Source organism: Mytilus galloprovincialis, chromosome 7 (assembly GCF_965363235.1).
Source record: "Mytilus galloprovincialis chromosome 7, xbMytGall1.hap1.1, whole genome shotgun sequence".
NCBI classification, from domain to species: domain Eukaryota; kingdom Metazoa; phylum Mollusca; class Bivalvia; order Mytilida; family Mytilidae; genus Mytilus; species Mytilus galloprovincialis.
In genome coordinates this window covers 68,871,765-68,898,998 of record NC_134844.1, presented here as the reverse complement: position 1 = coordinate 68,898,998, position 27,234 = coordinate 68,871,765, and the positions used below count along the sequence as shown (strand labels likewise).

The 27,234-nt window shown below is 32.5% G+C and overlaps 1 protein-coding gene across 1 annotated transcript; it reads left to right on the top strand.

Moving 5' to 3' along the window:
* The first annotated feature begins 13,080 nt into the window (after positions 1–13,080).
* On the top strand, positions 13,081–19,396 carry LOC143083545 (uncharacterized). The gene is made up of 5 exons (XM_076259809.1): positions 13,081–13,335; positions 14,979–15,046; positions 17,067–17,213; positions 18,351–18,464; positions 19,122–19,396. The coding sequence occupies exons 1-5, from the start codon at positions 13,100–13,102 to the stop codon at positions 19,328–19,330; spliced, it is 774 nt and encodes a 257-aa protein (XP_076115924.1). The 5' UTR covers positions 13,081–13,099; the 3' UTR covers positions 19,331–19,396.
* Positions 19,397–27,234: the final 7,838 nt, after the last annotated feature.

Genomic DNA, 27,234 nt, shown 5'->3' with positions numbered 1-27,234 from the left:
CAGTACTGAAGTCCTGAATATCGGATGACCACAATATTTAAGCAGGCATCCAAATTTTCGCAAAAAATGTGTAATCTCCCATACAGAGTTATCGTTCCCTAAGATTGCTAAAGTTCTTGAGATACTCTTCCGCATGCGTGTGCATAGATATTAATTCTTTTTTTACTTTTATGTATATATATATATAACAAAACATTTTGATATTATTAATTTGTCTTCTTTGAAAAGTATTTGATGAGTATTCATTGAAGAAATGAATTTATAACAAGCGATCAGGAATGTTATTTTGCACTCGATGATCTCTGCGTATTCATCCTGTTTATAGATCGGTTAAAAACCTCCCCAAAAAAATACGTAATTGAAATCTAGGCGATAGAAATACACCAGAATGCCCTCATGGTCAACCGCTGTAAAATCAGTTGAAAAAGGCCTAACTCATCAGATGGATAAAAATTCAATTATTACAAATACAATCTAGACACTTTGCTATTTTTTTTAGCTGCCTGCCCATTGTCTAGCAACTCCTCTAAGTTGTTTTTGCTTATCTTGGCAGTAGAATTAATCTTCTATATCAATTTTCCAAAATCTTCCTGAAGATAAATGAACCGAAGATGTGTTCTAGATGGAATGCCAGATTTAATGCTTACGGTTTTTCTCTATAAAAGATTATATAGTCTTAGATGCAAGATTGTTTTTATGCGTTGTTATTGGATTTAAATTAGACAGTAGCTGCGAGTACTCTCAGATTTGTACTTAGTGTATTTTTGTTCTTGAGATGTACAAGTACCCGGCCATGTTCACTCATATCTGATAATACTCGTACTGATATCTAGTTCAATGCCAGAATTTATAAGAAACATAATGCATCTTAGACTAAATATATGCATGGTCAATATATGACTACGTTTCTTTTTTAATATGTTCTTGGACAAAAGAAACGTAACATTTATTAATACAAAAACAAACCTGTAGTTTTCATGCAATGGCAATTTCCAGGTAAAAATGAAGATTTTCCTGTATACGAATGTTTCAAACAAGTGCAATATTTAAAAGAGTTAAAAGCAAAAGATGCAGGATTATCCATAATTTATTTCTTAATGAAAAGAAAAGTTATTCAACGAATCAATGGCGATTCTGTGTCTTTTGCATCTTATTTTAATTTATTTAACTTTAAAACTCTAAAATCCAACTACATATATTTGAAAACAAATGGTTTTACATGACATATAAAGCGTCAAATAAAAATAGTGAATGCTTTTCTACATATATTTCTAGTTTTTGATAAACAATGATAAAGTAGTGTTTTTCCTAAATATTTAAGGAATAAAATTGAGAAAGGAAATGGTGAATATGTCAAAGCGACAACCACCCGACCATAGAGCAAACAACAGCCGAAGGCAACCAATGGGTCTTCAATGTAGCGAGAATTCCCGCACCCGTAGGTGTCCTTCAGCTGGCCCCTAAAATATGCATAATAGTACAGTGATAATGGACGTCATACTAAACTCCGAATTATACACAAGAAACTAAAATTTAAAATCATACAAGACTAACAAAGGCCAGAGGCTCCTGACTTGGGACAGGCGCAAAATTGCGGCGGGGTTAAACATGTTTATGAGATCTCAACCCTCCCCCTATACCTCTAGCCAATGTAGAAAAGTAAAAGAATAACAATACGCACATTAAAATTCAGTTCAAGAGAAGTCCGAGTCTGATGTCAAAAGATGTAACAAAAGAAAATAAATAAAATGACAATGATACATAAATAACAACAGACTACTAGCAGTTAACTGACATGCCAGCTCCAGATCTCAATTAAACTGATTGAAAGATTATGTCTTCATCATATGAATATCAGGTACAATCCCTCCCGTTAGGGGTTTAGTATCATACTATCATAAAATATATGAGAAGAACATAACCCGTGTCATGCCAACAACTGTTTTTTTTAAGAAATAAATGTGTTTAGTTCCGATGCAAAGACCCTATCAGTGAATCAATGTTAAAGCCAAAATATGCAATCTTTAATGACCTGACAACAGTATCGTAACTATATCCCCTTTTAATAAGTCTATTTAAAGGTTTTGTTAGTTTCTGAGGAGAATACTGGCATTTTTGTGCTTTATAAAGAATATTTCCATAAAATTTTGGATGTGAAATACCTGAACGTATAAGATGTCTGCATGTTGAGTTATATTTACGAATTATTTCCTTATACCGGTGATAAAATTTAGTAAATGTTTTGACCAGTTTGTGATATCGAAAACCCTGGTGTAATAATTTTTCAGTAATACATAAATTTCTCTCGCTAAAATCTAATACATTGTTACATACACGAGCGAATCGTACAAGTTGAGATATATAAACACCATAAGATGGTGACAAGGGAACGTCACCATCTAAAAATGGATAATTAACAATAGGAAATGAAAAATCATCTCTTTTATCATAAATTTTTGTATTAAGCTTCCCGTTTATGATATAGATATCAAGATCGAGGAAAGGGCAGTGGTCATTGTTATCATTAGCTTTATTTAAAGTAAGTTCTACAGGATAAATTTCTTTAGTATACATACTGAAGTCGTCATTATTTAGAGCCAATATATCATCCAAATATCTAAAAGTATTGTTAAATTTTTGTATCAAATGTTGTTTTGATGGGTCTTTGCTAATTTTAGTCATAAATTGTAACTCATAACAATACAAAAACAGGTCCGCAATAAGTGGTGCACAGTTAGTCCCCATTGGAATTCCAATAACTTGACGATATACGGAATCTCCAAAGCGAACAAAAATGTTATCAAGTAAAAATTCAAGTGCATAAATAGTATCAAAGCATGTCCAATTGACATAGTTCTTTTGTTTATTGCTACTAAAAAATGATCTAAAAGAGTTTGAACATATGTACTCGCATTCCGACTTTTTAAATGCCCAGTTAATTAGGGATGTGAATTTTTTCTTAATAAGAATATGAGGCAAAGTGGTATATAGGGTAGAAAAATCAAAACTTTGAACAGATTCAAAATCACCAATATATGCATGCAATTTATCAAGTACTTCCAACGAGTTTTTGACACTCCAAAAGTAATTAATTCCACTATTTTCAAAGGCCTTATTTGAACAATTTATTATCAGGTTTTTTATTGTACCAAGTGTACTAGTAAGTAAAACAGACAATTTAGTAGTTGAACAATGGCTGGAAGATGAAATAAATCTATATTTGTAAGGTTTTTTGTGCAGCTTCGGAAGCCAGTACATAGTTGGGACTTTCATTGTGTTTGGTTCTGCTTGTAAAGAAGTAGCTAAAAGTTTATGTTTGTTAATGTTTTTGTCTATGAAGAAATACCATACAAAATCTGGTGTACACTGAATAACGCGCGTAGCGGGCTATTTACAGTGTGCACCTCATTTTTAATGTTATTTCGAATAGACTGACAAAATATTACAGTTATTTCTTATAATTTAATTCTAAATTCCATTTTAAACCGGTATAAATCATGAAAAAACGTTGATAACAAAATTTTGTCTACTATATGATAAAAAAAACCGACTTCAGCCAATCAGAAGACGCGTTACATCCAAAATTAAATTATATGTAAACGTTACCAACGGTAGTGTCGTCAAGGACATTGTTAAAACATCGCCTGAAGATTGCCATAAGGCATGAAAGCGCTAGTGACAATATTTGAACTAACTGTTTATATTTGATGTAAAATGTAGTTTGCGAATTTAAAAATTTTAATATATAGAAAGCTTCATTTTTATGAAGCCCAGGTGGTCGTGTGGTCTAGCGGGACGGCTACAGTGCAGGCGTTTTGGTGTCACGATATCTCAGTAACATGTGTTCGAATCCCGGCGAGGGAAGAACAAACAATTTGCGAAAGCAAATTTACAGATCTTACATTGTTGGGTTGATGTTTAGACGAGTTGCATATATATATATTTATATAATTTTTTTGTTCTTCTTTGTCGGTATTCGAACCCATGCTACTGAGATATCGTGACACCAAATCGACTGCACAGTAGCCGTCCTGCTAGACAACACGACCACCTGGGCTTCATAAAAATGAAGCTTTCGGTGGCCGGGTGTTACCTTTTCACGTCAGTTTTAATCTAGCGTCGTACTACAGTACATGATATATAAGGCATGCAGATGTTATTCCTACAGATCAGCTAAATTATCTATAGTAAAGGGTCTTACAAATTAATGTAAGATACAGTCACAGAAAATTATTATATTTAAGTTCGTCTGAGCCAGTGACAACTCGACAACAGATTTATCCATCGGATCACCAGCAGTGATGGTGATACCTACATATATATGTGTGCATTATGCATATATATATATCGTCTAAACATCAACCCAACAATGTTAGATCTGTAATCATATAGTAAATATACAATTTCATTTTTTTCTGTTCTCAAAATACATCTACTTTATGTGATTAGTTTTGTTTTTTGAACGTTACGAACAGCCGTTCCATATATATAATTCAAGTTACGAACGTCTACTTTCAAAATAACGTACGGCTTCCTGTTTTTAAACGTCGTATAAAACCGTTTTTTTCTTTATTCTATCTTCAGAAGGCTTGGTATTCGTGTTGTCCTGTATATTATACACACAATAACCAATTGTCTCTGCCAATATTGCTTTTATTTAAAAGTATTAAGGAAATATAAAATCTAACCAGTAGGTTCATCTGACAAATCGGGCCGTCCGTAACTAGTACAGAAATAACACTATTGTCAGATTTGACAATTTCCATATCACGACAATAATTTCCAAACATTTAATAGTATTGGACAGATTGATGATCTATAATAAGAAGAAAAAAATATTAATAATTTTCATGGTTTAAAAAAGCCGGAGTGCTAGGAGAGAACCACCGACCTTTTGTAGTATAATTTACAATTCTAGTAAATCAAGTTAAAAGTTGAGCGCACCTGCCACATACAGGATTTAAATTCACAACCTCAGTGTTGACAGGCAAGTGGAACAGTACAAATACTCGGTCACCAAGACTCCGAATGTATAATTCATGAAAAATATATTTGGTATGAACATATGTTTCAAGTTTTAGGAATCCATATTTGTTTTTATGAAAAACAATTCTATGTTTAAAAAAATATATCTTGTGTCAACGTGTGACGCGCCATATGCATTCTAGCGACAAATCGTTACATTTATTTCATCAATATTGTTTGATATTAATTTGTCAGCCCCTGTAACATCAAAAAATATGGACTTGACGGCATTGGTGCGTGTGTTACGAAATACTGGTTTAGTGGAACCATTGTCTGGCTTTCGTTACTATCCCCCACACTATGACACAAGTTTCGGAGCTGACGTTGTTCGATTACACAAAATCAGGAACATATTAAGTCATACAGATTTCGGTGACCTGAAAGAGCAGGAGTGTGAAAACATGTCATTTAAATTGATAGAGGTAAGATATTTTCAAACTGCCAACTCTTTACAAACAATTCTATACTCACGTCTAAAACTATTTATTGAATTGTATAATTTGTCCACTAGTGTGAAATGTAGCCCTGCAAAGAATGTATGTACGGGTTTGATGACGTTATGTGATATATGTTTCACGGATGACCACCGGTATGTTCCAGTTGTCGTACCTTCAATCCCGTCCACTTTTCTTGGATTGTGACATAATTAAATCAGACATGTCATCAGATTTGTATTGATCATTTATTTATGATTACCAACATTGCGGGTTTCACTCGCGGAGAAGGATTTTATTACCCTTCCGAAGCACATGTGATTTCTAGAAGTGTTTTGTTTGGTTCGGGTTACTCAATCTTTAATTTTCTACGTAACATTTGACACGTTTAGTAGACTCATATGTCTTTTCGTATTATTCCTTTTTTCTGGCATGGCATTGTCAAATTAATATATATCTATGACTCATGAGTTTTAAAAGTTTATGCATCAATCTCTTTTGTTTTTGCACACTATTATAGTAAAGTTATCAACAAAGTATCGGAGAAGTATATACAAAAAATAAGAAACATGCATTTACAAATTCTCGTCCGAAAATATGTTTTTAAGAACTTGCCGCTTGGTATTGCACACTAATTATCTATCTGTTATCAAAATAGTTATTAACTGAAAACATTTATATGAAATAGTAGCATTAGTTTAAGTGGTTTTTTCCATTTACCTGACTGTGTGTATGTATGTTCTTCTTGGAAACCTAGGCTAAGTTTATCGTAAATATAAAAAAATTCAGATGCTGTACAATTGTAACAATTAAACAATAAACTATCAATGATTATCAGCGGTTTAAATCCATATATTTAGCAATACAAACCTGTGCACTGTTATGTCAATTTGGTCATATTATGAAACGTTTATTCAGAATGTGGAATTTATGATTTAAACTATATATTCATCTTCAAGGTTATCAAAAGATTATGTGGTTCAGGGTTTGATGACAAGATAGAACATATAAAGAATAGCAGTTTGGATCATCGTGCAGAAAACATTACTTGGCTTGCAAAGAAGGCGATTTATTTGGTACCTAATGCATTTAATAAGTGTGTACTTCAACCTACAAAGGCGTCAGTTATTCAGTTACATCAACAGCAGCCAATTCATTATTCAATTCTTGGAAGTACAATAGTATCCTATGGCAAGCAGACTCTTTCTGAAATTGAATCAGTAGAAGAACTAATTTACTACCTACATGAGGTACAGAGCATTACTGTGAGACAATCTATTTTTATTATAAATGAATATCCGTATCTTAAACAAAAATTTGCACAACTTGTGTCATGTCAAGGAAAACAAAGCCATTCACCAACTGATATAACGTCTGCCGAATTCAGAGCAGACAGAAACACTTCAATTTCTGAAAATGTTTTCTACTTAAACTCTACTCTTAATTCAGATGTACACGGACTGTATTCGCAATGTGGACACGTTAACCGCACCTCTATGCTTGTGTCGAGGTCAAGTGCTATGGATTTCTCCTACACCAATGAAATGTGTTTTGATGAACATTTCTACACCCTGCACTTTTGCAAATACAAATCATTGGTATATGATATACAGCTCGAGCAAGGGAATAGCACGAACTTTTCACACTTTATAAACATTTCTGGCACTAACAACAGCACAACTAAAATAGAGCGTTGCAAATCCTCCGGATCATGTGTTATAAATAACTTCGACGCTACATGCACGAGGGAACAAGAATGTGAGTGTCCCTCATCTAGCCAATCGCCAAGTGACTATACAGTTTCAGGTTGGCTCCACGGTCATGATAATCATTCTATTAGGCACACAGAGACAGAATATGAATCTACATTTCAAAATTTGATAACTTTTAGTCAAACTATAACTCCGTGTGTTCATAGAAATCAAACCAATAATCGTGTTAGTACCAGTATTACTAATGTCAGTCGCTCAGATCTAAACGAAAATCCTAATTGCACCACTCGAGAAATGGAGAATAAAACTGTGACTGGGACGAAAAATGGTCCCTCATCTAGCCAATCGTCAAGTGACTGTACAGTTTCAGGTTGGCTCCGCGGTCATGGTAATCATTCTATAAGGGACATAGAGACAGAATATGAATCTACATTTCGAAATTTGATAACTTTTAGTCAAACTGCAACTCCGTGTGTTCATAGAAATCAAACCAATAACCTTGTTAGTACCAGTATTACTAATGTCAGTCGCTCAGATCTAAACGAAAATCCTAATTCCACCACTCGAGAAATGGAGAATAAAACTGTGACTGAGACGAAAAATGGTCCATCTTTTGGAAGCTGCCTGTGCATGAACCTATGCAAATTGATCTTGTATTATATTTTGATTTCGATTTTGATTTTTTGCGTTTTATACAGCATTATAACAGTAATATACCCAAAATTGTGTGTCATCTTAAAGTCAAGGTTACTGGCTGCAATTTTAACAGTCATTATTTTTTTTTTATTTTTGTTACTCATTTTCTATTTTTTATAAAATAATCATGATAATTTCAACAATCTAGGATATATAAGAATTGTAATGTGTCTCTCATATGAAACGCCACATCTGTCTTACTGTGGTACTGTTACATTAATTATTTTATTTTATATGATTTAGACATTACTTAATGATGTTTTGATATTTCTTAACATGGTATAGTCATTACTTTGCATTACATAATGATGATACAACATTTGACAGTTTAACACCATAATATATAATGGGTTCATTCCAGTATATGATGTCAACATTTTGTCATTTTTTTATATGCTTATCACATTAATTGATGAGGAAAAACACGTGACTATTTTGGAAAAAGAATTTCAATTTTTAAACTGAATTCTATGTCATTTGTTTTGTGTGCCTTTTATTAGTCTGGATATCAGTAGAGTAATAATTAAAATTGAAGTTTGATTTACTTATTTATTATGTTGGAGTTCAGGTTAATGTAGGTCAGGAATAGAGTAAAGCTATGAGTTACAGTTGAGTTTCGAGTTTAACCTTGAATTTTGAGTCACATTTACGTTTTTTAATATACAATTGTATATAAATTTTCTATATCGGAATCATGTTTTTTTCTATGGATTTTCTAGAAAGGGACTGAGTGGAACAAAGTATTAAATTAAAAATATAATATTCCAGACATCCTCTTACTATTGGTCCGCCCGCTAATTTTTCCGAAGCTCTCAAGTGAAAGCAGTATTAAAGCCCAAATTCGTCCAATGACCCTGCCTGCTAACCAAGACGGCCGACATTACTAAATAAAAACAATGGGAAAATACAAGTGTTACAAATTTTGAAAACTGTAATGAATAAAGAAAATCTGACAGAAACAAAATTCCTCTTCCAATTGTCCATTTACGTCAAAACTGTGAGACAACTTATTAAAGCAGTAATTGCCCGTATATGACAAATTTCACCATGGATTTTTTTTCCTTTTTGTTAAAAATTACAATAGATAAATAGACATTTTAAATCACAATCTGCATGTTATATCTATCAACACCATCACATGTAAAAAAATTGGGGTCCTACATAAAAAGAAGGTATTAGTACGGAGAGTAAGGATTCTGTACACTGTTTACTGTGACTAAATGATTGTACATTGTATATAGATGTATATATTAGATTTTTATTTACATTTTAATTTATACTTATTTTGACTTTTTCGCAAATTTATTGTTCAAAATCAAATAACATATTAGCTTGATTATGAATTAAATGTTAATATTGATAATGAAAATTCTCTTAAATTTAATTAGGCATGCACCCGACCACGTCCACTTATATTTTGTCCATCTGATGAGTTGAGCCTTTTTCAACTGATTTTTATAGTTCGTTCTTATGTTGTACTGTTATGCCACTGTCCGAGGTTAGGGGAGGGTTTGGATCCCGCTAACATGTTTAACCCCGCCACCTTATTAATGTATGTGCCTGTCCCAAGTCAGGAGCCTGTAATTCAGTGGTTGTCCTCTGTTTATGTGTTACATACTTGTTTTTCGTTTGTTCGTTCGTTCTTTTTTATATATATATATAAATGAGGCCGTTAGTTTTCTCGTTTGAATTGTTTTACATTGTCATATCGGGGCATTTTATAGCTGACTATGCGGTATGGGCTTTGTTCCTTTTTGAAGGCCGTACGGTGACCTATAGTTGTTAATGTCTGTGTCATTTTGGTCTCTTGTGGACAGTTGTCTCATTGGCAATCATACCACATCTTCTTTTTTATATGTTGGGGTAATTATCAACAATAGAAATTTCAGACCCTTTATCTAATTACTTCGCCCGCATTACAAAATTTGTCTCGACCCAAATTCTGGACTACTTGAAAGTTAATTGTGTTTAATTGTCTCTCTCTGAGTTGTTCAAGTATCGCATGTTGCTTTATAAGGGGCGAGCAAGGTTATAGAAGTGGACAAATCTGTATAACTGAAATGATGTCAAATGTTGTCAATGTACAAATAAAATTATTTTGATTTTACAAGTATTCAAAATGGTTCATTATAGATATAAAATCAAAACATGTGGTATGATTGCCAATGAATGCAACCTCTTAACAATGAGCAAATCACATACTATATAGCAGCTTATACAGGATATGACATGACAAAACACATATATACATAATTAAATCAATCAACGACAACTACCAATTTGGAACATGCGCATATGTGTAAACGCCGAACCCTCCCTCGACCTGGAAGAGTGGCGTAATGTTTATCACAAAATAAAAACGAGCCGTTTTAAAATAAACATATCAAACATTAGTAAGAAATTGATTAACAGTCGTGATTGGTTTCTGATAAATAAAAAAAAAACATGTACTTCTAGATATCATCAAAACTGACTGGCAAATGATCGAGTGATGTACAAAATGTATGCAGATATTTTAAAGTCAATGTCCTTATAAGGTAAATTCCACAAAACATTCAGATGGATAAATTGTGGTTCCCAAGCAGTAGAAGATCCATACGTGGAACAGAAGGACGAATTGATGGACAGAGACGAACAGAAAAATGAACGGACTGCCCTACTGATATAACACTGTCCATTTATAAAGCAGGGGTTTAATTCCGTCTTAATGATTTACTTTCATCTCGTTATTTCTGTAGTTTATTTCAACAGTAAACTGAACGTGCAGTGCAATTTGTTGCAATGTCTTTCTACTATTATAGTCCAGAGGATATCAGAATAATTGATCACTTTATGGTAAACGCACGAGACTTGGCATAGTGAAAGTTGAAGGGGTATAGACAAAATTCAGATATATATATGGAGCCACAAAAAAAATCCATTATGGCCGCCAAATTCAAGATGGCCGACATAAGTATAACATCATTCACTTGATGGAAGTCTTCCAATTTTAATGACTCCACAAGATGACACAAACTTAATGAAATACAACTAAGATATGTCAATTATTATTTTTTTAAACCTTATAATACAGAAATCATCAAAATGGCGTCCAATTTCAAAATGACGCGTCAAAATGTCTGATTTTGACAGTATTAGTATGTATACACAATCATTTTGTGATAGAAAGTTATCAAATCCGTAAAACTGATCATTTGATATAGAAAAAGGCCTACAATGTATCATTAAAACCTGGGTGCATAGGTTATATTTTCAAAATGGCAGCTATATTCAAAATGGTGCAGATTAACATGTCAAATGTTGATGTTTGTTAAAGTATGGTATGAAATTATTTAAAAAGTTATGGATCATATATTTCTATACAATTACGTATATACAAACATATTATTATTTAATGTAACATGTGACATGAACTATGAAATTAAAATGGCCGATACCACTCAAAATGGCGTCTTTGGCGAGTTCTTATTTTTCACAGATACAGGTAATGTTCTTAGAAAATTCACAATTTTTCTGTTGACAACACTGTTGTCCATAAGGAATGCTTTGTGGGTTTCTGGATTCGTTTTTGGTAAAAAGAAGCATATCACACAGATGAATTGGTAGCCATCATGAATAGTTGGTGTGGTCTAAGGCAAAGAACAAGGGATGATCTTTGAGATAGCTTCAATATATAATAAAAAGTTAGCCTCACGTATAGACCTTATAAATATTAATACTGTCAATTCAAATTGGAGGGATATATACCAGAATTTAAAATGAGGAGATTCTTTAGATCGTTCCAAACACCACTCTCCAAATCCTAATGTAACCTCATCATCCCTCAAAACATCTTTGAACTGGCATAACGCGTTTGACAGTAGACGGTCATGTGTGCACACCGTTACTTGGTGAGCTCTATGTCACGAGAAGCCTTTAGGAATGAATCACCTGTACCTGGTGATGTAACCTGTGCATTTACTGAACACTAGTCCATCCACTACCTTCAAGCCAACTATCAAGAGCTTTGAACGCAGCCATTTCAATGTTTAGGCCAACGAACATCATGATAGAGTTTTCCTCACCATACATTTGAGACATTCAATAGTTCCATTGTATTAGTTTTGCTACCGTGAAAAGGGGTTGATCAAAAGCAACAACTGGAGTTTGGCCTGGATTAAGCTTTCTTACATCATGTTTCAGCCAAAGTCAAAGAGAGTTTTTGTTTACCAGAGAGTTATTCAAATCCTCCACCAGCTGTACTAAGATTCAGCGAACCAGATATCCCATTTGTTGAAGGAGAACTTTCAATCATAAGTCCTCATTCCCACGTGCATTAAATGGGGAATTGAACCCATTCTTCAATGCAGGACCAATGTCATCTTTCAAAGCAAGAATATTTTCACGGCCTTGCTTGTAAGCATCTAAGTCAGGGAAAATAGACACAATTCTGTCTTTTAGTGGAGAACTATAAACTCAAAATTAAACATCTGCACATAGACATGTTATTCTTTCCATATAAAGTTTACATATATCTGACAGTTTGTAAACACTGATGGTCTCATTGCATGACCTTGTTTCATTTATATAAGAGACTAGTTCTGAAAATGCAATACCATGGATTCGCTTTTCCTTCTTAGATTCGACAATATCATTTTTCATTTAAATTTGAGATGCTCGATAATATAAGGAAACTAAACATTTAGAGTGGTTTGGTACTTTGCTTCATGTGCAATTAAATCACTAACGCTTTACTTTGCAAGTAACAACGTGTCATTTAATTTACTGCTCAATTTCTCACACGTGTATCTTGTCCAAATGTTGAGGACTCATGAAAGACTTTATGCTCATTTTCATTACAGAAGAATCACACATACGGGTTATTGGGAACTGAACAGAAAAGCTATATCTAGTTTTCTTTTTAGATGAGGTTGCTTTCTCATCTATTCTCTCATGTGAGGTTCGTTTTTCAGCTCTATTCAACTTTGTCTTGTTGAGTTTTAAGTTGCTATATTTGTGCCAACATACTTTGTGGTCAATGAAAGACTGTGCTATTCCAGGCCTTACGGTCATAAAACTTTACTCGACTCCAAAATAGTTCTCATACTCAGTGCTCGAATATATTCTCCTGTGAGATCGTTCTCGAAAATCGCGGTCATAAACGTTTTCGAGTACGTTCTCAGTCCGAGAAAGGTTTTCTTAATCATAAGGGGCCTTAATCCGATTCTCTTACTTCCGGTGACTTTGTTTACAATGGAGACCACTGCAGACGACCAGGTGCCGGTGCCGGCAGCAGTGGTGGACGATGGTGATCAGGAATTAAATAAGCAAAGGACACAGTGGGGAACGGATGAACAGGCCCTTCTCATCTCCCTCGTCCTGGAGGATGAGAAAACTTTGTTTGGCGCAGCAAAGGGGGACGGGGGAGATGGCAATATTAATGCTATCAAGAGAAGGGCCTGGCAAGCAATTGCAGACCAATTGAATGCGTAAGTGATGTTTTTAGAGTATTTTATTCCTAAAAAAAACATTGATGTTAGGCAGCAACCATTTAATTTTCTGGGAGGGGGGTATGGATTTTTTTTTGGACAAACTTTTATTTTCGCCTTCTGTGAAAAACAATCTGTTTTTTTGGAGACAAGTCGAACCCCCCCCCCCCCCCCCCAGAAAATCAAATGGTTGCTGCCTTAAATATTGGCATAAAAACATTATTGGGACAATTTCCGTAATGAATTTAGATCAGGTAAAAAAATATGAATAATATTATTTCAGAGTACTTAAAAAAAATGTTTACAAGGACCTCCTTTTTTTTATTTTACTTTACAAATTCGCATGTTAAAACTGTATCAGTACAGTATTTCTAAATATTGAAATATTGAAAGACTTGAGACAAATGAAGCCTTGTTTTTTTCTAGAACTCAAAACAAACAAATATTTTGGCTTTTGCTCAGGAATCAAGAGATTAAGCTGCACAGCAGCATGCTCAATTAGTATGCTCACTTTCATTGAAAATTTCTATAAATTGAATTTAAATGCTCAACTGATTAACTCATCTTATTGTCATACTAGCCTTGATTCCACATGGGCAGACCCAAAGGGAAAGGGGGGTGGGGGGCTTTGTTGGAAACATTTGGTTGATTATATAGGGAATTACTGACACTGAAGCATGACTGGAGTGGGTCCCCAATAGGTTAGTTAGCCCCCCCCCCCTAAATGAAAAGTTCTGGATCCACCAGTGTTCCATATACTAGATACACTAAATAAACTTGAGACAGATCCTCTGGATTTACCCATAAATCAATAAAAATTATTCTTGAAATATTAATTTTACATCTATATGCAGAGAACAGTTTATCCTGACCAACTTTCCATGCTTCCTGTTGGCAATTTTTTTTCTGAAATTAATATAAACTTACATTCTTTGTCATGTCTTTGAGGTTTTAACTGGCCTGATATAAAAAAAAAAACATATATCTATGCTGTTTCGGGTGGTAGCTAGGTCAATGATTTTTGATATGCAGTTGTATTAAAATTGGCAGATTTCATTACCATGGAGATTTTTTGACCCTTTCCCCTCAGATATGGTTTAAAATTTTGCTTAGTTTACATGTATTAGTTTGTGTTTAAGTTTCTTTCAAAAGTAATTTCTTATTTATGATTATTCAATGGTATTTGGTATGTGGTTGTATTTAATTAGCATTTCCATAGAGATTATTTAGCCATGTACCTGCTACACACTGCTGCTACATGGCCCATTGAATTTCAAAATTTGCAAAACTTATATTTTAAAGTATTGATATTTAATTTGAACATCAGCATTTATATTGAAATTACAAAAAAGCAAGACATATCTCTTTGATAACAGTTTATTATTTATTTTTTCAAAAGTGCATGCTTATTTCATATATATGAATACAGAAACCAGTGTGGTATGATTTTGATAGAATTCAGTTTAAGTTCTAACTAAAGAAAAAGAAAACTGTTACAAAATTAATGTTGGCATGATTTCAAAATCATGACAACTTGAATTGTATTTTTACTGTCAATTTATATCTTAAGCTACCATGGTATACATGTACAGTGTAACTTTTATGTCTGTACAACATTATAAATTGCATTTATTTAATTGTAGCCAATTTATAACCAAGAAAAGAAGTTGGCAGGAATGTAAAAAAAAGTGGAACAACTCCAAACAGAGAGGTAGATATTTTAATAATATTAATGTTTTAAACATATAGTTTTGAAACCACATGCAAAATAAAGAGAAATAGTTATACAATGAATTAATCAATAATTTGAACTGTAAGATAATTCTAAAATAATTACCCTTGTCAAAAAAGAAAACAGTAAGAAAATATACAGTCTTTCACAAGTGACTACAACCCATATAACAAGTGACTACAACCCATATAACAAGTGACTACAATCCATATAACACATCAATTAAGCTATAAAATACCCAGAAAGGGCAAATGTGAATCAATTAAAAATGATGAAACACAGAATAAAGAATGTCTTCAAAATAAACAACACAGCCATCAAGACTAAGTGCATGCTGTAAATAAAAAAATATTATTCAAGGATTTGTATAGTGAGAATATACCATCATTATATAATACAATACAATACAATATCTTATTAAAGTGTCAACTCTCTTAATGAAGCCGGTCATCAAGACTTAAGTGAATGCTTACATTAAACAAACAAACAAACAAATATTTGATTTGCCAGTCACGGCACCCAAAATGAGCAGAATAATTACAATATAATTTTCAAACATAATGTAAAGTAAATTAAAAATAAGTTAAACAAAGTATATAATATGATTGATTTTGATTTAATTGATTGATATAACATATTAAAGCAAATGAAGTAGGCAATGTAATAATACAAATATATAATATAATATGACCAATTGTCTGTTACTCTGGTCCCTTTATTGGACAGCACACCTCATAGTATACTAATAATTTATCAAATGTAAAAGAAATAATTGATGTAAATGCATATTTGATCATACATATCATTCTATATCTTTATATAGAGAAATCTAATTAAATATTGTATTCCTGTTTATATTTAAAACCTCTAATAATTGACAAATTATTATCAAAATGTTTTTAACTTTATTTCCCAGTAGCCAAATAAAAAGAGATTTGTTATCAAGTTTTGAAATGTTTTTATTTTTTCTATATATTTTGCTTAGAAAGGGATTTCTAACATTATCCAAAGTTTTACATGTTAAAAGAAAATGCATCTCATCTTCTATTAACAGAGTTTGCATATTCTATTTTCTAGTATAATATTAAAGTAACGACCTTTTTCTATTTCAAGTTTGTGAGTTCAAATTCTAAATCTTGTTAAAACAATGGTAATTTCAATAAGTAAGGCTGGCAAAATTAAAATGTAGTTTAAATAAGGGATAAGTTCTAAGTTTATTTCCAGAGGTCTTATTTTGTCTCATTTTATATCATTAAATAATTCTTTCTTCCATATGCTACAATACTTAAATTACTTTAAATATAATTTCTTTTTCACCATATTTCTAGTGTTTATTTTAGATGAGAGCACTCTTTTAAATCAAATAATTTTAAAATAGCATCAATATTACTAGCCCAACAATTCTTCACAGCTTTAGATAATGTATTTGAGAGAGAGTTTGCATTTGTTAATAAAATATTATTTTTAACATGAACTCTTTTCCAATATTTAATCATGTTTGTTAAAATATCTGTCATTAGAGGATAACGACCTAATTTGCCAAATATGGCTAAATTTGTTGCGTGCTTATTCACTCCTAATGTAAATCTGCAGACTTTTAGATGCACTTTTTCATTTTTTAGATCTTTACTCAATCTATAGAAATAATTTAGTTTTGCGTCATTATTTAACTTTTTTAAATTAAAACAACCCCATATTTCTGAACCATATAATAATACAGATTTCACTGTGTGATCAAAAATGTGCAACAAATAGTTAAACAAATTAAATAAGAAAATTCATTACATCTCAAAACAATTACATATTCATACCAGCAAAATATGCATTAAAATGAGTATATCTTAGATTTGGAGATAACTTTACATTTAAATCAACTACCTGTATACCTGAAATATAACCATAAGTTGGACAATATCAAACATATCTATTGTTTTTAATGTTCAAAGCATTGTTTATTCATCTACTTAAAGCACCTGAAAAACAATTGTTAATATTTCAGCTAAACAGAAAATAGACAATTTAAGGCACCCTAGAACTGGAGGTGGTCCAGCCCAGCCCCAAATCACACCTACAGAGGAGTTGATTCTCCAGGGTATAGGGGGCAGACCATCCATGACTGGAGTTGGCAGTTTCTTAGATACAGACGGTAAACCTAGATTCTTTTATTCTATCATTTATTCTCAGTTTTATTAGAATAGAGATAACAATATTGTATTTTAAGTTCCAACTGCATCAACTGCCTGAACTGGTGATTTCAAGGTGGCATATACCTGCAAACGCATCGCCAATAAACTTAATTTGCGACCATCAAACCACAAATTGATGCTGTCGGAGCTTCGAATACAAAACTGTAACACTTATTGGCATTATTAAATTTGTACTTCCACTTCATGATTTTTAAAAAGACTGCATGAATGAAACCAATGGATACATGGGCAAGGTGCTTGCAAAGCAAAGAAATAAAAAAAAAGTGTATGAGAAAAAAATGGCCTAAAGAAAATTACTATTCTAAGAGAAAAATGGATTGCTTACATATATATAACTGAAAATAATAGGTTGCTTAGATATATATATATATATAGTTTTAAAATAATGACACAAAGGATAAAGATAAGAGAAAAAGAAATACATGAAAAATTATTTCAATATTTATACCACAGACCTTAAATCTTGGCTGTATGTTGGTTAATATAGGATTAAACGCCTTTTTAAAGGAATTTATTGGTGTATAAACTCGACCAATTCACTCACAAACAAATAAAAGTCCACAGGACTTTTATGATATGTTTGTGAGTGACTTGGTCCAGTTTATAGTCACCAATAAATTCCTTTAAAAAGGCGTTTAATCCTTATATTTCCGTAAAATTTGAGATAGGGAATATATTTTTCTACACTTTTACACAGAGATTGTACATTTATATCATTGAATAGGCCTGGCGCATGAATATATTTGTTGGCTTATGCAAAAATATGTATCCAATGAAATTTGATATCTGATAAAAAGTAAACTGCAAAAACTCTTATTGTCATTCAATGAATGTTTTTGTGTATTATATTATTTAACTGTTATCATGCAGTGAAAATAAATTTGGTTAACATCAGTGTTATTATTGCCACCATCTTGTTTACATTGGTTAAAAAAGAAGTTCAGTCAACGTCATCTATCGAAAAATAACCAACGTCAAGATCAACTACTGGAAGTCCTCTCGACTAATCATATCAAAGTATTTCCTAATATGCAAATCACATAAGAATTACAAAACAAATAGTTATTCTTTTATAGCAGCAACACCAGAAATATCATTTGAACAAGACCTGGAGGAGGCCAATACATCTCATGAGTTCTCCAGGTCAACTCCAGTCACATCAGGATCAAACACAAACACAAACCCTTCAGGTATAAACATAGTTAATAAGTATGCTTTTATTTACAATGTTTGGAGAAATGGTCATTTATTGCATAAGAAGCAGCAGTATGATACCATTTATGTTTTGGTTAAAATTATTGGACTTCCTTAAATTTAATCAGATAAATAAACTCAGCATAGATACCATGATTGAAATTTGGTATATACGTCAGAATTAAGACTACAAACTGGATGAAACCATATTTGTTTCCTAAAAACTTAAAAATTGAGACTGATATAAATATATGTTATTTAAGAATTTCAGTTTTTAGATCTGAAATTTTTTTTAAAACAAAATTACTTTACAAACAAAACAGTACCCGTAATAAAAAAAATTTAAAACATGAACGTCACTCAAGGCAGTCCCGACTTTCAGAGGGGAATGAATATGATACTTAGAAGCAGCTGCTTAGAATGGAATATGAAGTTTTGTTCGACGTTACATGGAATAGTTTCAACGAAATAACTGATGATTGCACTATCAAAATCAACATACAACGGAATAATACAAATTATTACTAATCAAGACTTGCCTGCAAAAAACATGTTTAATCGACTAAAACCTGGTAGTAATGGCCATTGTATTTTAAATTTTGTAAGTATGATTTGTCATATTTTATTAATGTTGTTGTTTTCTTCAATTTCAGTTGAAAAAAGAAAAGCATTAAAAAGAAAGAGTACACAAGACATAGAAGAACTTACACAAAAAAAATTACTTTTGGACAATGAGATGCTTATTGAACAAAAAAAAATGTATGTCAAAAAACAAGAAAAATATAATATAGAAATCCAAAAAATGAAACTGGAAATTGAATATTGGGCATTAAAAAAAGAATTACTTGTGTTGCAAATATGATAAAAAAAATACTATTTGGTCAAAAATTAAGTTTCATACATCCCACTCCTGTTTATCAAGTATTACATTTTGACTTCTCTGCCTCTGGTAAATTTATAAAATTTAATTTGTATTCTAAGGGTGAAAACATTCCATTTGAAATAACACCAATTAGATATGAAATTTTCATTGGGAGAATGTACAAATAATACAAGTTTCTGAATAATTTAATTGAAAAGAATGACATACACAGCATTTAAAACTTTTATCAAATGTTATTGTGACATCCATTAACTTTTTACTTATGTTTTTAAGTACTTTTAAGTAAAATTTTAAATCTTTATATTAACACTAGGTATACCTTTCATGGAAGTACATATAAAATACTCCCTGTTGTTGGATGAAGTGTTTAAATTTTAATTTGTAAGAGCACATATTGAAAAAAGATAAAATGATAAATTTGTCATTGACTTGGTGATGAAAACATTATAGCCAATAAAGGAAGTAAATCATTTGTAAATTGTGTGTTTATATATATATTTATTTGGAACCCACCTGAACATTCATACAATTAGTTTTCTTTATTAAAAACTATTTAAAAAGGAAATTGAAAAATGATTTCTGTCTACAAGATTAACTTAAGGTGGTACCTAACACTACAGGGAGATAACTCTGTAAAGTCAGCTAAACGTTTTAATTATGTTGTGTTGTAAAAGAAATATTAAGCTTCTCAATGATCAAAATAGGTGTTTGTCAAACTGCTATATAACCAGTGTATTTTGTCTGACAAAACGGTTGGTTCAAAGTTTTTGAAATTTTCATATTTTTGTTAAAGGGTCAGAGTAAATAATTTGACAAAATTTTATGAAAATTAAACGAGCCAAATTAATTTTGGTGAAAGTGTTGGGTACCACCTTAAGTAAGATTTTTATAGTATTAAACTGACTATAAATGTAGTCGAACATTATAACAAAATATTGAAGTTGGTCGTTTTGACAATATTCTAAGATATCATAAAATTGCATATGTATATGCAATCACATGATTTGTATTGAAAATGAGTACCATTTTTTTTTAGTATGTCCTGAATTTAACTTAAAATTGTTTAAATATCTTAATACATCATGGAAGTTTAGATCCCAAATCATTATTGCGTAACAGTTGTAGTTCTGTGCTCTTTATAACCTTATTGTCTTATTCTCTTCACGTTTACTGTCATCATTGTCAATATTTTTTATCTTATTTTGCTATATCATTATGTTTCCTTCGGTATCGGAAACGTTAAAATCTCATGTAGTAACAACAATGGAATGTGACATTTTAGCACATATAAAAGCCAAATCATTTTTAAGACAAAAGCTTCTTAACCATTATTAAATGTTTATTCTTTTTTTCTATTTGATTGTTCCTTGTGTATTCTTGTATTATTGAATTAACCAGATTTTGAGCATCTTATGTGATATATTTAATATTTATGCAAGGTTTGTTAATTTATTGATTAATGTTTGAATTGTTATGCTGTTATTGAATTGTAGCAAGAAAGAACTGTATAGTTATTGGTTTTATATAATTTATGGAAGATATTTATTAGTTGTCACAGCTTGTAAATGACAATGAATACCACTGATAAAACTCAAATTAAAGCATAATTATATGGCATCTGTATCATGTTTCAATACAAATTTATTAAAGTTAAAGAAGACTTAAAATTTATCAAAACTACTAGTTTAAAATTGTTTAATTCAAACTTCTGTTTGTGAAATTATCTAAAATAATCTTATTTGGATTTGTTGTTGGATTTGTAAACTTGAAAATGTTTTGGTAGTTTAAAATAAACTGTTTTTAATGTAACTTCTATAACTCAATAAAACAGTTATGTATATGTTTATATGTTTTATATATACGTGCCTATATAATTATTGAGATTGCATTTCTATTTCAGAAAAAAGTTTTACCATATAATTACATAAAATTTGAATGATACCAAAAAGAAATACATATTTCACTGTAGTATAAATTCTCTAGTAGTTCATTATATAACTGTTAATTGTTGAAAAGTGTCAAACATGAAATAGACAATTTGGTCTATGAAAAAAAGTTTTCAACAATTAACTGTCTGGTGGCTGTCCCATCTCTTTGAGGTGGCATTGTATTTTGTAAATTAAGTTCATGAATATGTTGATGATTTTCAAAAATATAATCAAAATCAACAATGTCATGTCTATCTATCCCAATGTTATGTAGAACAGCGCATGTTCCGGTGATCTCAACAACATCAGCAGGGCAAGCTCTTATGCCCCTCTGGAGACACGTAAATCTCTGTTTCCATATCCCAAATGTCTGCTCAATTGTCACTCTGGTACGACAAAGGCTTTTATTGAATTTCTGCTGTCCTGGTGTGGATGGGTTAAGGAAAGGGGTCATCAGATATCTTTGACAAGGGTACCCAGAGTCTCCTATCAAAAACCCATCATGCATTCCTATAAAAAAAATGAAATAGAGGTTTATACTTAACTTTTAATTATTTTTTTTTATACTTAGTAACACAAATAATGCACCACTTGTGCCGATTTTTAAGTACTTTTTTTTTTAAGTGTGTTGCTAAAAAATTATCAACACTAGCTAGACATTTTCACTCATTTTTATATTTGTTCATTCATTTGCTTTAAATTAAGATATTATTGCTTGAGTTTACAACACAACAACATTTTTACCTGCATCAAATTTTTGTCGAAGAGCACTCAGTTTCCATATTCTGCTGTCATGAACACTTCCTGGCATATTTCCTTTCATGCTGATGAATCTGTATTTGCCATCACAAATAGCCTATGATTGAAAAGAAAAACATCTTTATGACTTATGAAAATAAAATGCTGTGCAGTGTGCAGCTTGATACAACCACTAGATGGAACCATGAACAGTTGGGACAAGTATGGACACAACATTCAAGCTGGATAAAACTGAATATGAACTATGAAATATTTGACACAGCATAGGTTTCTAACACAGAAAAAAATGTGGTCTAAGAACTTAAAACAAGAATGTGTCCATAGTACACGGATGCCCCACTCGCACTATCATTTTCTATGTTCAGTGGACCGTAAAATTGGGGTAAAAACTTTAATTTGGAATCAAAATTAGAAAAATCATATCATGGGGAACATTTGTACTTAGTTTCAAGTTGGTAGGATTCCAACTTCTTCAAAAACTACCTTGACCAAAAACTTTAACCTGAGGCGAACGGACGGACGCACAGACGAACAGAGGCACAGACCAAAAAACATAATGCCCCTCTACTATCGTAGGTGGGGCATAAAGATTAAATTGGACATTTACTGATTATGGTCCAATATCCACAATCTGAATACATGGTTAGTTTCAGCATATCAAAGAACTACAATAATTACATTTTAGAAAAAATCAAACAAGTTTAATTTTGGAGCATTTTGATCTCAATGTGGACCAATTTGATAACTGGTGAATAATGTGCATCAAAAAATTGTATCTTTACCATAGGACATGGGTTTGTCAACTGAAATCAAAGTTTTGGACCTTGACCTTTGACCTAGGAAGTTGTAAATAAATTATGACACACACTTTGGTGTTGGTTTATAAACATGTCAAGTATAAACCTTGAAATGATAACGGTTCTCAAAATATAGAGCGGACACGATCTTTACCATAGGACATGGGTTTGTCAACTGAAATCAAAGTTTTGGACCTTGACCTTTGACCTAGGAAGTTGTGCATAAATTATGATATACCCTCTGATATTGGTTTATATATACATTTCAGGTATAAACTTTAAAATGATAACGGTTCTCAAGATATAGAGCGGACACAATCTTTACCATAGGACATGGGGTTGTCAACTGAAACCAAAGTTTTTGACCTTGACCTTTGACCTAGGAAGTTGCACATAAATTATGACACACCCTTTGGTGTTGGTTTATATACATGTCAAGTATAAACTTTGAAATGATAACGGTTCTCAAGATATAGAGCGGACACGACATTTACCATAGGACATGGGGTTGTCAACTGAAACCAAAGTTTTTTACCTTGACCTTTACCTAGGAAGTTGCACATAAATTATGACACACCCTTTGGTGTTGGTTTATATATACATTTCAGGTATAAACTTTAAAATGATAACGATTCTCAAGATATAGAGCGGACACAATCTTTACCATAGGACATGGGGTTGTCAACTGAAACCAAAGTTTTTGACCTTGAACTTTGCCCTAGGCAGTCGTTCATAAATTATGACACACCCTCTGGTGTTGGTTCATATACATGTCAAGTATAAACTTTGAAATCATAACGGTTCTCAAGATATAGATCGGACACGATCTTCAACACAGGACACAGGGTTGTCAACTGAAACCAAAGTTTTTTTACCTTGACCTTTGACCTAGGAAGTTGTACATACATCATGACACGCCCTCTGGTGGTGGTTAATAAACATGTAAAGTATAAAGTATGAAATCATAATGGTTCTCTAGATATGGAGCGGACACAAAGTTAAAGTGTTACGGAAGGACGGACGGACAGACTGATTACTATAGGGCGGGGCCCTAATAAAAACAATAGATTAACTGCATTAAGTGTATAAAAGATTCTAATGTGTACTTGTCTGTCTGGAATTGTTCATCTTACTTTGATTTCAATATCCTGAATCATTGATAAAGTTTATGTAATCAGTAACTTTAGCCGTTGTTATTTGGATGGAGAGTTGTTTCATTGACACTCACACCACATCTCCCTATATCTATGTATAGACATTGTATAAATGACAAAACTTGATGTAAATGTTTTTATATTTTCGCGAGCGTGAAGTGTATTTGCTTAAAATCCATGCATGTCATTTGAACAATGGCAGATAGATCTTGACCTGATAAACATTTTTATCCCATGTCAGATTTCCTCTAAATGCTTTGGTTTTTGAGTTATAAGCCCAAAACTGCATTTTACCCCTATGTTCTATTTTTAGCCGTGGCGGCCATCTTGGTTGGTTGACCGGGTCACGCCACACATTTTTAAACTAGATATCCAAATGATGATTGTGGCCAATTTTGGTTCAATTTGGCCTAGTAGTTTCAGAGGAGAAGATTTTTGTAAAAGTTAACGACGACGGACGACGACGACGACGACGGACGACGACGGACGCCGGACGCCAAGTGATGAGAAAAGCTCACTTGGCCATTTGGGCCAGGTGAGCTAAAAAGGAGCTTGTAAGGTTAGCATAGAAATATGACACTTTTTCTCGACCACAAAACAGCATGTGCAAAACACGACGTCGCAAAGAATTGTAACGTTTGAAATTGTTTACCTGCACTTAAATGATCTTAAATCACCATGGGGATTTTCTAAAGTTTGCATGTATGATGTTTTCAAAAAAATCTCTGCAGCACGTTAGGCTAAAGGTATTTTTCGCCTAATCAGTTCACAATTTGATTTATGTCGCAAGTTTAGTATAACCAACTTTCGTGTAAATATAGTATAACCTAACGCACCTGCACATTGAGTGAATGATACCCTTTACGGTTTACAAATTCTTCTTCGTGTTCCTGTGGTCTCTTCAGTTTGATGTACGTCCCATCAATGCAGCCTAACACTTTAGGAAATCCTACAAATAATATACGCAAACTGTATGAAAGAGTTATGTATAGCATGTATAGCTATTTAACTCATAGAGATTTAAGCGTGTGTGTTAAGCAATGATCTCAATACACACACCCGTTTTGTTAGTCTTGTATTATTTTTAATTTAAGTTTCTTGTGTATAATTTGGAGTTTAGTATGACGACCATTATCACTGAACTAGTATCATATATTTTTTCAGGGCCAGCTGAAACACGTCTTCGAGTCGAGTGCTGGAATTTCTCGCTGCATTGAAGACCGTTAATGATCTTCTGCTGTTGTATGTTCTATGATCGGGTTGTTGTCTCTTTGACACCTTCCCCTTTATGGATCTCCTGGATCGGGTGTATTCAAGGTCTGGATTTCGGGATTGATCCTTTCTCGATCAGGGATTTTTTTTTTCATCCGTGACCTCGGGATTTATGGGCCAGGACACCTCCGCCGTCCTCCCTCCCCCCCCCCCCCCTCCCCAAGTTTTCTATGTTTCGTAAATGTGAACTGTTGGTTGTGTTTTCGATTTCAGTCATTACATTTGTCGGTGATTTTTTTCGAGCCTCCGACTTTCGTCGCAGAAAGCTCGACATATAAGGGTCTGTATGCAATAGGTCTATTTTATTTGGTGTATGGGTTGATTGTAAGGTGTGCATGTCTAGCTGGCAGGTGTCATCTGACCTTGACCTCATTTTTATGGTTCAGTGGTCAAAGTTAAGTCTTTTGAGTCCTTTTTTTGGTGTGATATCATATATACTTGTTACATTGAAATATTTTATGATTTATATGTCAGTTGCGCTCTTTTTATTTGACATTGACCTCATTTTCACGGTTCAATGCTCAGCGTTTAGTTTTTGTGTTTTGGTCTCTTTTTCTTAAACTATATGCAATAGGTCAACTTTATATGTTGTATGGAATTCGAAGAATTGTTAGCTGTACATGTCTGCCTGGCATGGTTCATCTGACCTTTACCTTATTTTCATCGTTCATTAGTCTATGTTTAGTTTTCTTGGTTACTGTTAAGTTTATTTGGCAGTTGTAATATAGCTTAAGAATAATTAAAAAAGGCGAGACATTTCAGCGTGTCCACTCTTGTTTAAATTAGGTCATATGAGTTTAACTATCCCTTTGGTATCTTTCGTATTTCTTTTTTAAACACATTGCAGGTAAACATGTTTTGAAAAACAATAGAGTACATTTTTAATATGTTTTCATGCTAAACACGTTAGAGTTGATCTGACAACTCAGCACTCAAAACATTCGGATCATTTTCCATGACACTCTTACGAAGTTATAACCATTTAACATTTTTAAAAAGCTATTTGAAAATTGTGTTTCGGTACATGTCAGGGCCTTAATACAAGCATAATCATTTAGGGGGAGGTTGGGATCTCGCCAACTTGTTACCCCTCCTTTTTACCTACCCACCCACACACACTATGTATATTTATGACTGTATTTCCGTGGTTTTACAATAATTAGTTAGTTTTGTCGTTGAATTGCAATTTTGGGACTTTTTTTGTAGAATATGCGGTATATGCTTTTCCCATGATTTTAGTAGTACAATGACCTACAGTTTTTAATTTGGGGGAGGGGGGGAGGGGGGGCAATACCTTTTTATGTTAACCTGTTTTGGTCCTTTTCAAAAGGTTGTTAACTGTTATATGAGACAAATTAAAGCTGTTAACTGTTGTCAACCAACTTTGTTTACTGTTATCAGCCTTTTTGCATTTTTGTTAACCGTTTTTGCCAAAATCGAGGTGATGTTTACATGTTAACGGACCCCCTATTGCCCCTCCTCGTTAATGCATGTGTCATTTGGTAAATAGTTTTCTCACACCACATTTCCCTCTATTATATTAGTCTGATGTCTGTAATTTTTGTTTTAATTACAGATAAAAGAAAGTAATATATTATCAGATTATTACATGGCATTTTTCATATCGCATGAAGTATCAGCCCTAGGTTCAATATCAGCCCAAGAGCCGCATGGCTCGAGGGCTGATATTGACCGAGGGCTGATAATACATGCGATATGAAAAATGACATATTATAATCTTTTTATCATATGCTTCAACAGTAGAGAAAAATAACAGATTTATATATTGATCCTTTTACGTGGTTCCCGAAGTTTAAAGAGTAAAAAAGTTCACGGTCGTCGGACCCAAAATTTGATACATTCAATATGAAATCTTTCTATCGTATGCCTCAACAGAGAGAGAGAGAGAGAAAAAAAAACATTTTAAATTGGACGAATCGACAAAAAAAATAATTCAACAATATACATAATGA